General features: G+C 42.6%; 1 protein-coding gene across 3 annotated transcripts in view; it reads left to right on the forward strand.

The window, feature by feature from the left end:
- Window positions 1-10884, forward strand: part of LOC141762683 (DNA-binding protein SATB2-like) — a 30340-nt gene extending 19456 nt beyond the window's left edge. For 2 of the 3 annotated variants that reach the window (XM_074626661.1, XM_074626662.1), the window contains exons 7-14: window positions 281-383; window positions 3102-3152; window positions 3377-3897; window positions 3983-4195; window positions 4327-4374; window positions 5191-5343; window positions 6582-6773; window positions 8239-10884. In XM_074626661.1, the coding sequence (XP_074482762.1) occupies window positions 281-383; window positions 3102-3152; window positions 3377-3897; window positions 3983-4195; window positions 4327-4374; window positions 5191-5343; window positions 6582-6773; window positions 8239-8856 (1899 nt within the window). In that variant the 3' untranslated portion in view covers window positions 8857-10884. The remainder of the gene's footprint in view (window positions 1-280; window positions 384-3101; window positions 3153-3376; window positions 3898-3982; window positions 4196-4326; window positions 4375-5190; window positions 5344-6581; window positions 6774-8238) is intronic. The other variant, XM_074626663.1, reaches the window with a different exon arrangement.
- Window positions 10885-11129: the final 245 nt, after the last annotated feature.

Here is an 11129-nt window from a genome sequence, read left to right on the forward strand (position 1 = left end):
GGAAAAAGGGAGGGCAGGGTGAAGAGTTTTAATAATTCAGCTGCTGAGATTTTTCATTTTCTGTAGCAAAAAAAAACTCTCAAAGCGCTGCCACTCCCAAGACTACGCAAGCTTTTCATGAACGGACTCTTGAATCGTCTGAAAGAGGAGTTTATTACGTGGTCCTTATCCATCCAAAGAGCAATAATCAATAACTAAATTATGAGGAGTGTCACAGATTTGCTGCTGTTGACTTTTGTCTGAGTAATTGTATTTGTGTCCTCTTCTCTCTGCCCGTCAGAGTATGATCTCAGCGATAGTGAACAGCTCCTACTACATCAACGTCTCCACCTCTAAGTGCCAGGAGTTTGGACGCTGGTACAAGAGGTACAAACGCATCAAAGGTAACTCTCACGCCTCGCACGCGCTCATCCATTTCCAAAGTCCCGAAGCAGCTGAGTGCACATGAAGAGTTCAGTTATATTTCCTCAATTTGAAACAGACTTTGTGGCACAAAGTGAATCAGTAACGCTTTCCCTTTTGTGCCAAAAAACTGCCCTTGAGCAAGGCACTGTGGTGCTTATGTGACAGCTGACAAATATATGAAACGCTTAGTCTGCATGGTCATGGTGTAATTTGTGCAATCCAACCCTTTTAAAGGGCGGGTCCATCTGCGTTCTGTTACAACGCCCACTCAGATGATGCAAAAAACAGTGACGTAGGTTACCAAAGGGAGCTGATTGAAGATAATCAATAAGGTTATGAGTAATATGATAAGTTTGGAAATAACTGAAAGGGTTAGTTTGGATTTTTTGACGTGGGGTTGTGTGTATACTCCCACGTTCTGCGATGTAAAATGACTGTTTTTGTGAATGGAGTCTGGTGGCATTGAAGAGCGCCATCTAAGTTACTGTATGTAACGTTAATACACTGACTATAAGGATGTATATATATTGTATATTGTATATGTAGCAGCGTTATAATGCAGAAACCTACGTCAGAAATCTGTATTGTAAAATTCAAACACATGGATGAAAAACTCAAAATCACCGTGGCGCATGTAAACACAATTATTCACAGTAACGTGGTTGCTTGTGTGCATGTAATCGCAGTCTGTCGCAGGTGTTGCAGCTCCGCATTGTTCAGTAACTCCCCTGTTAAGTGTCTGTGAGCTGATGCAGTTTATTGGCACGTGTTTCCCTGTTAAATTCTCCCACCTTGTTAAAAAAAAGTTTTAAGTGACCAACTCTCCTCAACCCATCAGCCCTGTTCAGCTGTTTATACTTTATGCGCCTCATGTTGCTTTTGAAAAGTCCTGAACCGTGGAGCCGCTGTCAGAGCTCTTTTTTAAAGCTGACACTCACCGCTAATCACAACTCCACTCGATACAACTCACCTGCCTCGCCGCCTTTTGTTTTAGCGATTTAGTCGCTTTTAAGTGTGATGCTTTTTAATGAAGTTTCTCCATTCTTCTGTCCGACCCCCGCGCGCATGTGTCTAATCTGCCGCATGAGACGTCTGTCACTGACAGCTCTCAGTAGGAAGGAACTGTCACACATGGTCTGCATTAATGTCACCCTTAATACACATGACAAAACTAAATGCTCTTAACTCCTAATGGAAAACAGCAGCAACCCCCCCAACACACACACACGCCACCAAAAACCCAGAATAAGAGCTCTTCTTACACTTATTACACACACACACACACTGGGAAGGTAAAAACCTGAAGCCCTGCCAAACCTCACTCCAACTTTTATTCCCCTAATAACCTAAAATGTGACTCTCAACCAAACCCAGCAGAAGCATAATAGGAAGCAGATTTATGTGGAGAGGAGCAGAGAGAGGCCCGTTTAAAATGCAGCAGAATAGAAAAAGTGCAATGCAGTGATGAAGAGGAAACACTTATTTGATCTTATCTGGAGAGACAGTAAGTGAAAATAGAGACTTGAGTTTTCCTGGTTATGAGATCATCCTCTGAACAAATCGGCCAAATTGTGCTGTAATTTTTCTGTAAACTCCACGGCCTTATCTCGGTTTTTACATCATAAATGACCAACGTTCATCTGCTATCCCTTCACAATTAGCCTTTGGATATACTTCTTGTAAACAACTTGGAATTTAAATGTGAAAACAATAAACGCAATGTTGCATTTAACATCTTTTTTTATTCAGTTTGACTCTCCTAAAGTGCTTAACATAACATAACTAATGAATGTTCTAATTATCCTGCTGATAAAATGATGATCTTCTAATAATCTAACAACGTAAACACCCATAAACTTAGAATGTTAGCAGGTTATTTAAATAAAAACACATTGATATTGCTTTTAACAGACTGTATCAGCGTTAATCACGTGAGTGGGGATGTTGATGAACAGGAATAAATTAGTCTTATTGGAAGAAATTATTATTAAATAGGCCCGGACTAGAGACTGTAGAGATAATAATGAAAAACGTGACATTTTTAATTAAAAATTGTGTCATTTATAGCAAGCACACAGAACTATTATTATGCCAGTGGTGTGAGCACAGATTGATGGAGAATTTCATGTTTGTTGTTTCACTTTAAAATACATGTGTAGGTGTTTTATTTTAGATTTCATTTAAGTTTAGTTTTAGTGAGTTTTCAGAGTGTGTTTGTTAGTTTTAGTTTAGTTTCTGTTTTTAGAAAGGTTCAGTTTTAGTTTTTCTATATGTAGTTTTAGTTTGTTTTTGTGAGGGTCGGGTATAATGTCTCCTAAGTATGTAGCTACTTATACATACAAAACACAAGGGCGGAGAACTGTGTAATGGACATAATGTGCAATGTTTAATCTTCGCACTGCTGGAACGTCAAGTCTGTTCAATTTCTGTGGTTCAACGTCACGAGAGTTGACGGAAAAATTCATGCTGTCTCCTTATTTCAGTTGTGATATATTATAGCTAAAAAACTGAAACTGAAATTAATTTACGCTCATTGTTATTTTTTTTATTTTTTATTTTTTTATTTTCAGACAATATAGTTTCAGTTTAGTTTTAGTTTTTCTAAAAGGATGTTGTTATTTAGTTTCAGTTTTAGTTTCCTATGATAACCCTGATGTGTAACCAAATATACTTCCTGCTCTGATTTCCCCTCTCAGGTGAATACATAGAGAAGATGTGGTCAACACAGGACAAATCAGATATTAAAGGTATGTTCATCTTTTCTGATGAGTTTCTAGTGACATAAATTGGTGGACTTTAGCAGGGTTTAAAGGTTAAAGGTCAATCTGCATGGGCATGTACCATCATGGCATCAAATGACAGAGTGATGCTTTAGTATTAAAGGTTAGATTTAGCATGTTGATGTTTAGTTAACAAATGATCTTCTGAAGTATATTAACACAAACTTGTGTGTGTGTGTGTGTTGACACAGTGGAGAGGGACTTGGACCTGAGCGTCCTCAGCCAGCGTCCCCCCTCTCACTTACCGTCCCCCAACCATCTGGGCACCCTGGGCGGCCCCGGAGCTCTGTCCATGAAGAGCGGCCTCGGAGACAACCAGCCCCACTGTCTGCCTCACCCCGGCACCCAGCACCACCCGGGGGCACCGCTGCGTCCCCAGGGTCCCCCTCTCCTGAGCCACGGCGGGCTCCTGTCCCCGCAGCTCTCCCCTCAGCTCGTCCGTCAGCAGCTCGCCATGGCCCACCTCATCAACCAGCAGCTCTGCGTGAGCCGCCTGCTCGCGCACCAGCACCCGCAGGGAGTCAACCAGCAGTTCCTCCACCACCCGCCCATCTCGCGGCTCTGCAAGGGCTCCGGGGCGGCGGGCGAGCCGGGCCTCAACTGCTCCGGGGCCGACGTCTCCGCCGGCATTTACCAGCAAGTCAGGAACGAGCTGAAGAGGGCGAGCATCTCTCAGGCCGTGTTCGCCCGCGTGGCTTTTAACCGCACACAGGTGAACTGAAATAAGAATACTCTTACTGCTCACCAGAGATGATGCCAGAACTTTCACGTTAACGTTTCACTTCCTGTGGCTGCAGGGGCTGCTGTCAGAGATCCTGCGTAAGGAGGAGGACCCTCGCTCGGCCTCCCAGTCGCTGCTGGTCAACCTGAAGGCCATGCAGAACTTCCTCATCCTGCCGGAGGGCGAGCGAGACCGCATCTACCAGGAGGAGAGAGAGAGGAGCACCAACTCCAACCACAACCTCGCCACCAACCACATCTCCAACAGCAACACACACAGACCCCCACAGGTACACACACACACACACGCACAGACACATACAGAATATATGACTGTATGTGATGTAACTGTGTTGACTGTTTAGGACCTCAAATGTAAAGTTCAGTGATAATGTCAGTCTTTTTCTTAATTTGGCTGCAGATCACAAACATCCACTCGTTACCAGCAACTGAACCAGCTTTAAATTATGTAAGTGTTATGTAATGTATGTAAATTATGTAAGAACAAAGCTGGCAAAGAGCAGTTTGAGGGAAAACAAGACCCATACTGGACCATAAATCACTGCACATTCTGTATTCTTCACTTGTATCCCCATATTACTGTGTGGAAGTTTGGGGTAACACTTATAAAAGCAACTTACAACCATTATGCATACTACAAAAGAGAGCAATCAGGATAGTAAATAATGTGGGATATATAGGGAACACACTGTTTTTAAAGTCACATGCATTGAAATTCATGGATTTGGTCAAATTTAAAACCGCAGTAATTATGTTCAAAGCAAGACATAATTCTCTTCCGGGCAATATTCAAAAAATGTTTTATGGGTTATAATTTAAGGGGAAAATTGAATTTTAAAAAGCATTGTGTTCGTACAACAAAGAAGAGAATGTGTATTTCAGTCTGTGGGGTGGATTTGTGAAATGGGTTTTTAACTCCGGATGGATATGTGGGTTGTAAATAAACTTTGATTGCTGTTCATATATTTAATTTGGGATGTAAATAAATCTGGTATAGTTTATATATTATATTATCATTCTATGATATATGAGTTATTACAGGAGAAGTGAGAAAGGGGTAGGGAAATATAAGTTTTACTTCTACCTACTCCTTTTCAGACACTATTACTCTTGTTTTGTTTGTTATTATTTTGTATATATAATATATATTGTATTTCTCGACTGAATAAACAGTGAACAAGTGGCTACTTATGCAAATGGGGAAAGTAAATGATCCTCTTTTTTTAAAACGTTCATCTGAGTGTCTGTGTGCTGCCCTGTGCAGACAAAGTGCAGCATGTCCGCCGCAGAGCTGCCGCTGAAGTTGGAGTCGCTGGTGAACATCTCGTCGGGCATCTACGACGAGATCCAACAGGAGATGAAGAGGGCGAAGGTCTCCCAGGCTCTGTTCGCCAAGGTGGCTGCCAATAAAAGTCAGGTAAGTCCCGAAGAAAATTTTTTTTTTTTTGTGCTTAAAGATGCAATCCTTGATTTTTATCATATCACCATAACTACATAAATGAGCTGCAAAAAAAACTTGCATTCAGAAAGGAGGTAAAATGTTGCTCTCTCGTTGATAAGAATGAGTTTACACACATGAACGTCCTGCAACACATCCATGTACACAGATCCGAGTTGATGATGAGGGTGTAACACGTAGGTGTGTGACTGTGTGTGTGTGTGTGGGATCTGATTACCCGCGGTGGCGTACCATCATGTCTCCATCCTCAGATAAACAATGCGGGTGATGGAGGGGCCAGATCAAAAGCAGAGTCTGGCGAGGAAGAGGATGGGTTTCAAAACCAGTTTAAAACGCCTTTACTTTTTACAAACTTCATGCGACTCATTTATATTACCAAACACAGTCAGAAAGGGTTTTGAGAGCGAGTGTGTGTAGAGACGCTTAAAAAGTCTGAAAGCAGTAAATGGGCTGAAATTGAGCGAGGAGAAACCCAGCGGAGAAGGAAGGAACAGAAGGATGCAAGACGGAGGAAAAGATAGACAAGATGACGGAGGGATGATCGCATTATTACCATTAATTTCCAGGCTGAAGGCTGCGCATAAACAACAGCTGGTGGCAGATCCTGGGTCAGCCTAGCAGAGATAATCTAATCTTCACACACACACACACACACACTTGCAGACTCTCTCTGCTCCCCTCAGACGTTTTCCTTCTGCTTTTTTTGCTTTCTCCTCTCAGAGAACAACTCCTATAACACAATAAATAGTATGTTTATTTTAGAATTCGAATATACGCCAAAAAAGTCAACTATTGTGACTCCAATCAGTTTAAAGATTAGCTTTAAAACTTGGCAAACAAGAAGGATTTTCAAACCAAAAAGGAGCGAGACTGTATCCACAAAGCCGACGAAATGTGCTGAATTAGATATGTGAGCGTTCAGTCCAACAAGTTTGCTGATTTTAGAAGAACATATTGTCAGCAGCGAACGCAGCAGAGCGACGGAAAGCCACAGCCACACACACAGAGCCTGGCAGTCTGCTCCAAACATACACAGAACAAACAAACAATCACATGCGTCAAGTCAAGCCTGAGCTTTTTCAAACACCCACTTGCTTACAGGACAAAGAAACAAACAAGAATCTGCCACAAGGACTTTTACTAAAAGAGTTCAGTCATTTAAATCATCATATATTGAACACCTAAATCTCCTCCAGGGCTGGCTGTGCGAGCTGCTCAGGTGGAAAGAGAGCCCGAGCCCCGAGAACCGCACGCTGTGGGAGAACCTGTGCACCATCAGGAGGTTCCTGGCGTTAACGCAGGCCGATAGGGATCAGGTCTACGAGGAGGAGTCGAGGCAGCAGCACAGCGAGAGGCTCCACACCGTCCTGCACATCCCAGACCAGCAGGTACAGACATGTACAGTAGCCGGGGCTGCTTTAATCTTAACAGGAAGTTTGCTTTTTGTCCCACATTATTCACATCATTTGTGGTTATTTTGAAGATTAAAAAAGAGAAAGAATCTGTAAATTTTAAAAATACACGACCACATGTGCGAGCAAACAACACAAATCAAAGTGGTGAGAAAATGTGACTTCTTGAAAAGTTCCCTCTGTCTCCCTCCGTCTGTCTGCTCCCCACCACCTGCTCCTCTCTCTGCAGCGCCTCCTCTTTGTCATAGCCGTGTCCCATAAGTCATTTGAAAATAGAAGTGGTAAATGACCGGCCCACACATTTCCTGCTAAACACTCCTCCATCCCACCCTCTCGCCCCCGAAAACCAAAAAGCTCCGCAGTCTGGCCCTCAACCTCAATATTATTCAGAACATTCCCTGTAATTATTGAAGCAGAGAAAAAGGAATTGCCATTATCTTTATTTAGGTCCTTTAATTTTGATGGACCACAGATTTATGGCGCTGGATTCCTGTGTTTGGGTGTGCTGGCCACCCCACCCTGTTAATAAGCTCTAGTAGCGGGGTTGTTTGTGTGATGAATTTGGGAAGTTTAGCATGCATGTTGCCGGTCACTGACACTTCCGCTTGTACTACGCTTCTCTTAATGACTCTGCAGACGGGGCACTGAAAGAGGAGCGCAGCGGTTCACTTGTTACTGTGGTAGTGAAGAGTGTCTATATTATAATTACACATCAAGATAAAACTGCAATACATCCACTTGTTGTCTTGAACCCTTAAAGTTACTACAAGGAACTTTTAACTGGTTATGAAACAGTCTCAATTTAATACTGATGCCGCTATGTGCAGATGTTCAGAAGAGAAAAATCACATAACATGGTTGAAACTTTCAACATGTGTTTTCTACATTTCCGACTTCTTTAATTAGTACAACAAGTACACACATATAATGACTTTTTTTCTACTCATTTGAGGTCCCCGTGGTGGCCCCGAGTGATCGTTTAGTTTGTTATGCATCGAGTCGGCCATTGCCACATGCGTTTTTTGAAACATCACTACAAATATCTGACAAACAAGACCGTCACCAAAGAGACTGTCAGTTTCCACCAGCCTCCTGCAGTGCGTCTTACAAAGTAAGACCAAAAAAAGAAAGCAAAAGACAGCAGGGGAGGAGGCGAAGAGACGGGAAGCAACAGTTTATCAGGACTGTGGTACGACTGAGAAACGCAGCACTTAAATACCACCAGTACTTCACACAGTCTGGTAATGATGGATGACAACTCAAAGTTCACTATACCAGCTTCAGATTCACAAGATTCAGTTGAAAGCTTAAGAAAAAGTTACGATTTTGATTGGATTTTTTTTGTAAATCAAGGTCAACGCTTATTGATCATCTTTAATATGCTTTCAGTAACATCTTTACACATACAAAAATTTAAAAATTCATATTCTTTTCTTGCCAGGTCCTCCACAGACAGCCTCTGCCACCTCTGACCACTCCGTCTCCGATCCATGAAGACCCTCAGCCCCTCCCGTTGCTGGTCCTGCACGGCTCAGAAGACGGACCCCAGCGCGGGATGAGCCCCGGCCTCGGAGGCGGAGGACCGAAGAAGGCCCGCTCACGGACGCGGATTTCCCTCGAGGCTCTTGGGACCCTGCAGAGCTTCATCGGCGACGTAGGGCTGTACCCGGATCAGGAGGCCATCCACACTCTGTCGGCCCAGCTGGACCTACCCAAGCACACCATCGTCAAGTTCTTCCAGAACCAGCGCTACAACGTCAAGCACCACAACCAGGTCAGGGAGGCCGTCCCAGGAGAGGACGACCGGGAGAGCTCGAGTCCCAGCGAGGGGGGCGTCTGCGCGGCGGCGGAGAGTCGAGGGGAGGAGGGCCTGTCTGCGTCGGAGGAGTCGAGCGAGGACGGGAGAGGATCGGTGGAGGCGTTCAGAACAGAAGGAGGAGAAGATGTGGAGATGGAGAAGGAAGAAGGGGATGACGGGAAAGCCTCGGGACCGGCGACGTCCTCGCTGTCCCCCTACAGCAGCCTGGACAGCCCCCACTCTGCAGAGCAGCAGAGATAACAGCAGACAAAACATTGGATAGAAGCAAAAAGGAAACTGTGAAGCCCACACACAGACAACCTGTGAATAAACACATCACCCTTTACTAGAGCTGACGATCAGAGCTCGTTAATATCTGAAGAACTGTGGACAAATACTTAAGTAAGTGTGACTGAAAAGGGATCCGACGGTACTACCGCTACGTTCAGTATTTTTCGGTTGATGCTGCCTGTAAAAAACAAAAACATATTTCCTCCTAAATATTCAGTTTCACCCAGTTGGTGAGGATGGGAACGCTTTTCAAACTGCTTTAGATCATCACCTTGTCAGTTGGGTTACCCGTTCTTTAAAGTGAACTCTGTCGGCTTGAAAGGTGACTATAGGCCTTAAACTACTCCTGCAGCACAATCCACTTCTTTGCAACAAGGAAGCAGCTGTGTATTTGGTTATAAAGTAAAGGTTTTCAAAGTGTGAGGTGGGGCTTAAAACAGTTTGAGGCTCAGTGAATGGAAGTGAAACAGTATTACATGAGTTACTACATTATTTATCAAAAGAAGATCACATAAAATAGCTTAAATGGGAGTGATTTGGTTAAAGGGATACAGTAGTTTGGAGGAGTTTTCCCACTTTTTTAGAGTCAGAAACTAATAAATGCCTCAGGAAAAAACTTTTTTATGTATTTGGTGTAGTTTGAAATCATGTCAAACAGTAATATTTAGCAAATGGATACTGATTATCTGCATGGAGAGAGGAGAAGTGGATACTGTTGCAGGAGTGGTTTGAGAAGATTTGAATCTTCAGCCACCTTTTAAGCCAACAATGGGTTGCTTATTTATGTCAGGGCTAATCTGTCGATTATTTCCCCGATTAATCGATTAGTTGCTCGGTCTATAAAATGTTGAAAAATGTCGATCAGTGTTTCCCAAATCCCCAAGATGACGTCCTCAAATGTCTTGTTTTGTCCACAACTCAAAGATATTCAGTTTACTGTCACAGAGGAGGAAAGAAACCAGAAAATATTCACATTTAAGAAGCTGGAAATCAGAGAATTTAGACTTAAAAAACTACTCAAAACAGATGAATTGATCATCAAAAGATGAATTTAATAGCTGACAACTTATCGATGCAGCTCTAATTTATGTACGTTTTTGTTAAGTATATTTTGAAGTGTTCGATACTCAAAAGAGTTTTGCTCTTAATGTAGGGTGAGGCAGGTTTTACTGTAGGTGTTGATGCCATAAAATAAACAGGAATTGCCCAGAAATCTACTGCCAACTTTACAAACTCATCCCACTAAAGCTGTTTAGTAAAAGTGATTTTTCTGGTCAGATGAGCATCGGCTCGTCTTCTTGTTGGGTGAGATGTAATCTTATTTGGTCTGAGAATAAACCGTACTGACGTTTGGGCAGTGGTACCTCATAAGACGGGCGTTCAGCAGGGCAATAACACTAGAACCTCCACCCAAGCCATTTTACATTCTGTGTGATTTCTTTTTTTTTAAATCTATAAATATGCTTTCGGAGGTCCCTTCATCAGCTGAGCTCCACGTGAAACTCCAGCCTTTACTGACAGTCATCAGCTCCACACTACCCTCCCATTCATATTTATTACTAACTTTATATTTACTAAAAAACCTGAGTATTACTGTTGTAATTATAGTTTTGCTATCATTTCCTTTGATATGACTATAAGTCTTTTGTAAATGTGACAAAAGGAGGACGAAGAAGTTTATTTCTAAACAGACCAACACGGAGCCGTTTTTCTAGTGGACGTTTTATGTACATTATGATGTAAATGTTTGACAATCCACCTGCTAAACTGACTCATATGGTCATCATATTTGTGGGACGCAACCACTGTCACTGCCACTGCTTGGTGTCATTTGTGCCACAAAAGGAACAGGGTATGAAAAATTTCAGTTTGACAATCATCTCTGTCCCGGATGGAGCGTTTTTTCCTGATTCGTTCCACGTTCGATGTTTTTAAAGTTGTTCTTTCATTCTGTTTGTGGACAGGACGTGAAAATCTGATAAAACTTTTTTCAAAGTATCCTCTGTGTGGGAAGTTTTGCCTTTTGCAAATGCACCAAAACATCCCATAAGTACAAACCCACATGTAATGCAGTCATACTAAGGATTTAAGATGTGCAGATATAAAAAAGGCTTATCATGTAAAAGTAGGCGAGAAAAAGCCGTCATTCCACTCACATACCTCAACTCTACCCACAAACTTTATAAAAAGAACAGCTGTCAAATGCACCAGTCTAACCCACAGACGTATGAACGTAAAAGCAG

The sequence above is a fragment of the Sebastes fasciatus genome, chromosome 24, assembly GCF_043250625.1.
Source record: "Sebastes fasciatus isolate fSebFas1 chromosome 24, fSebFas1.pri, whole genome shotgun sequence".
NCBI classification, from domain to species: Eukaryota; Metazoa; Chordata; class Actinopteri; order Perciformes; family Sebastidae; genus Sebastes; species Sebastes fasciatus.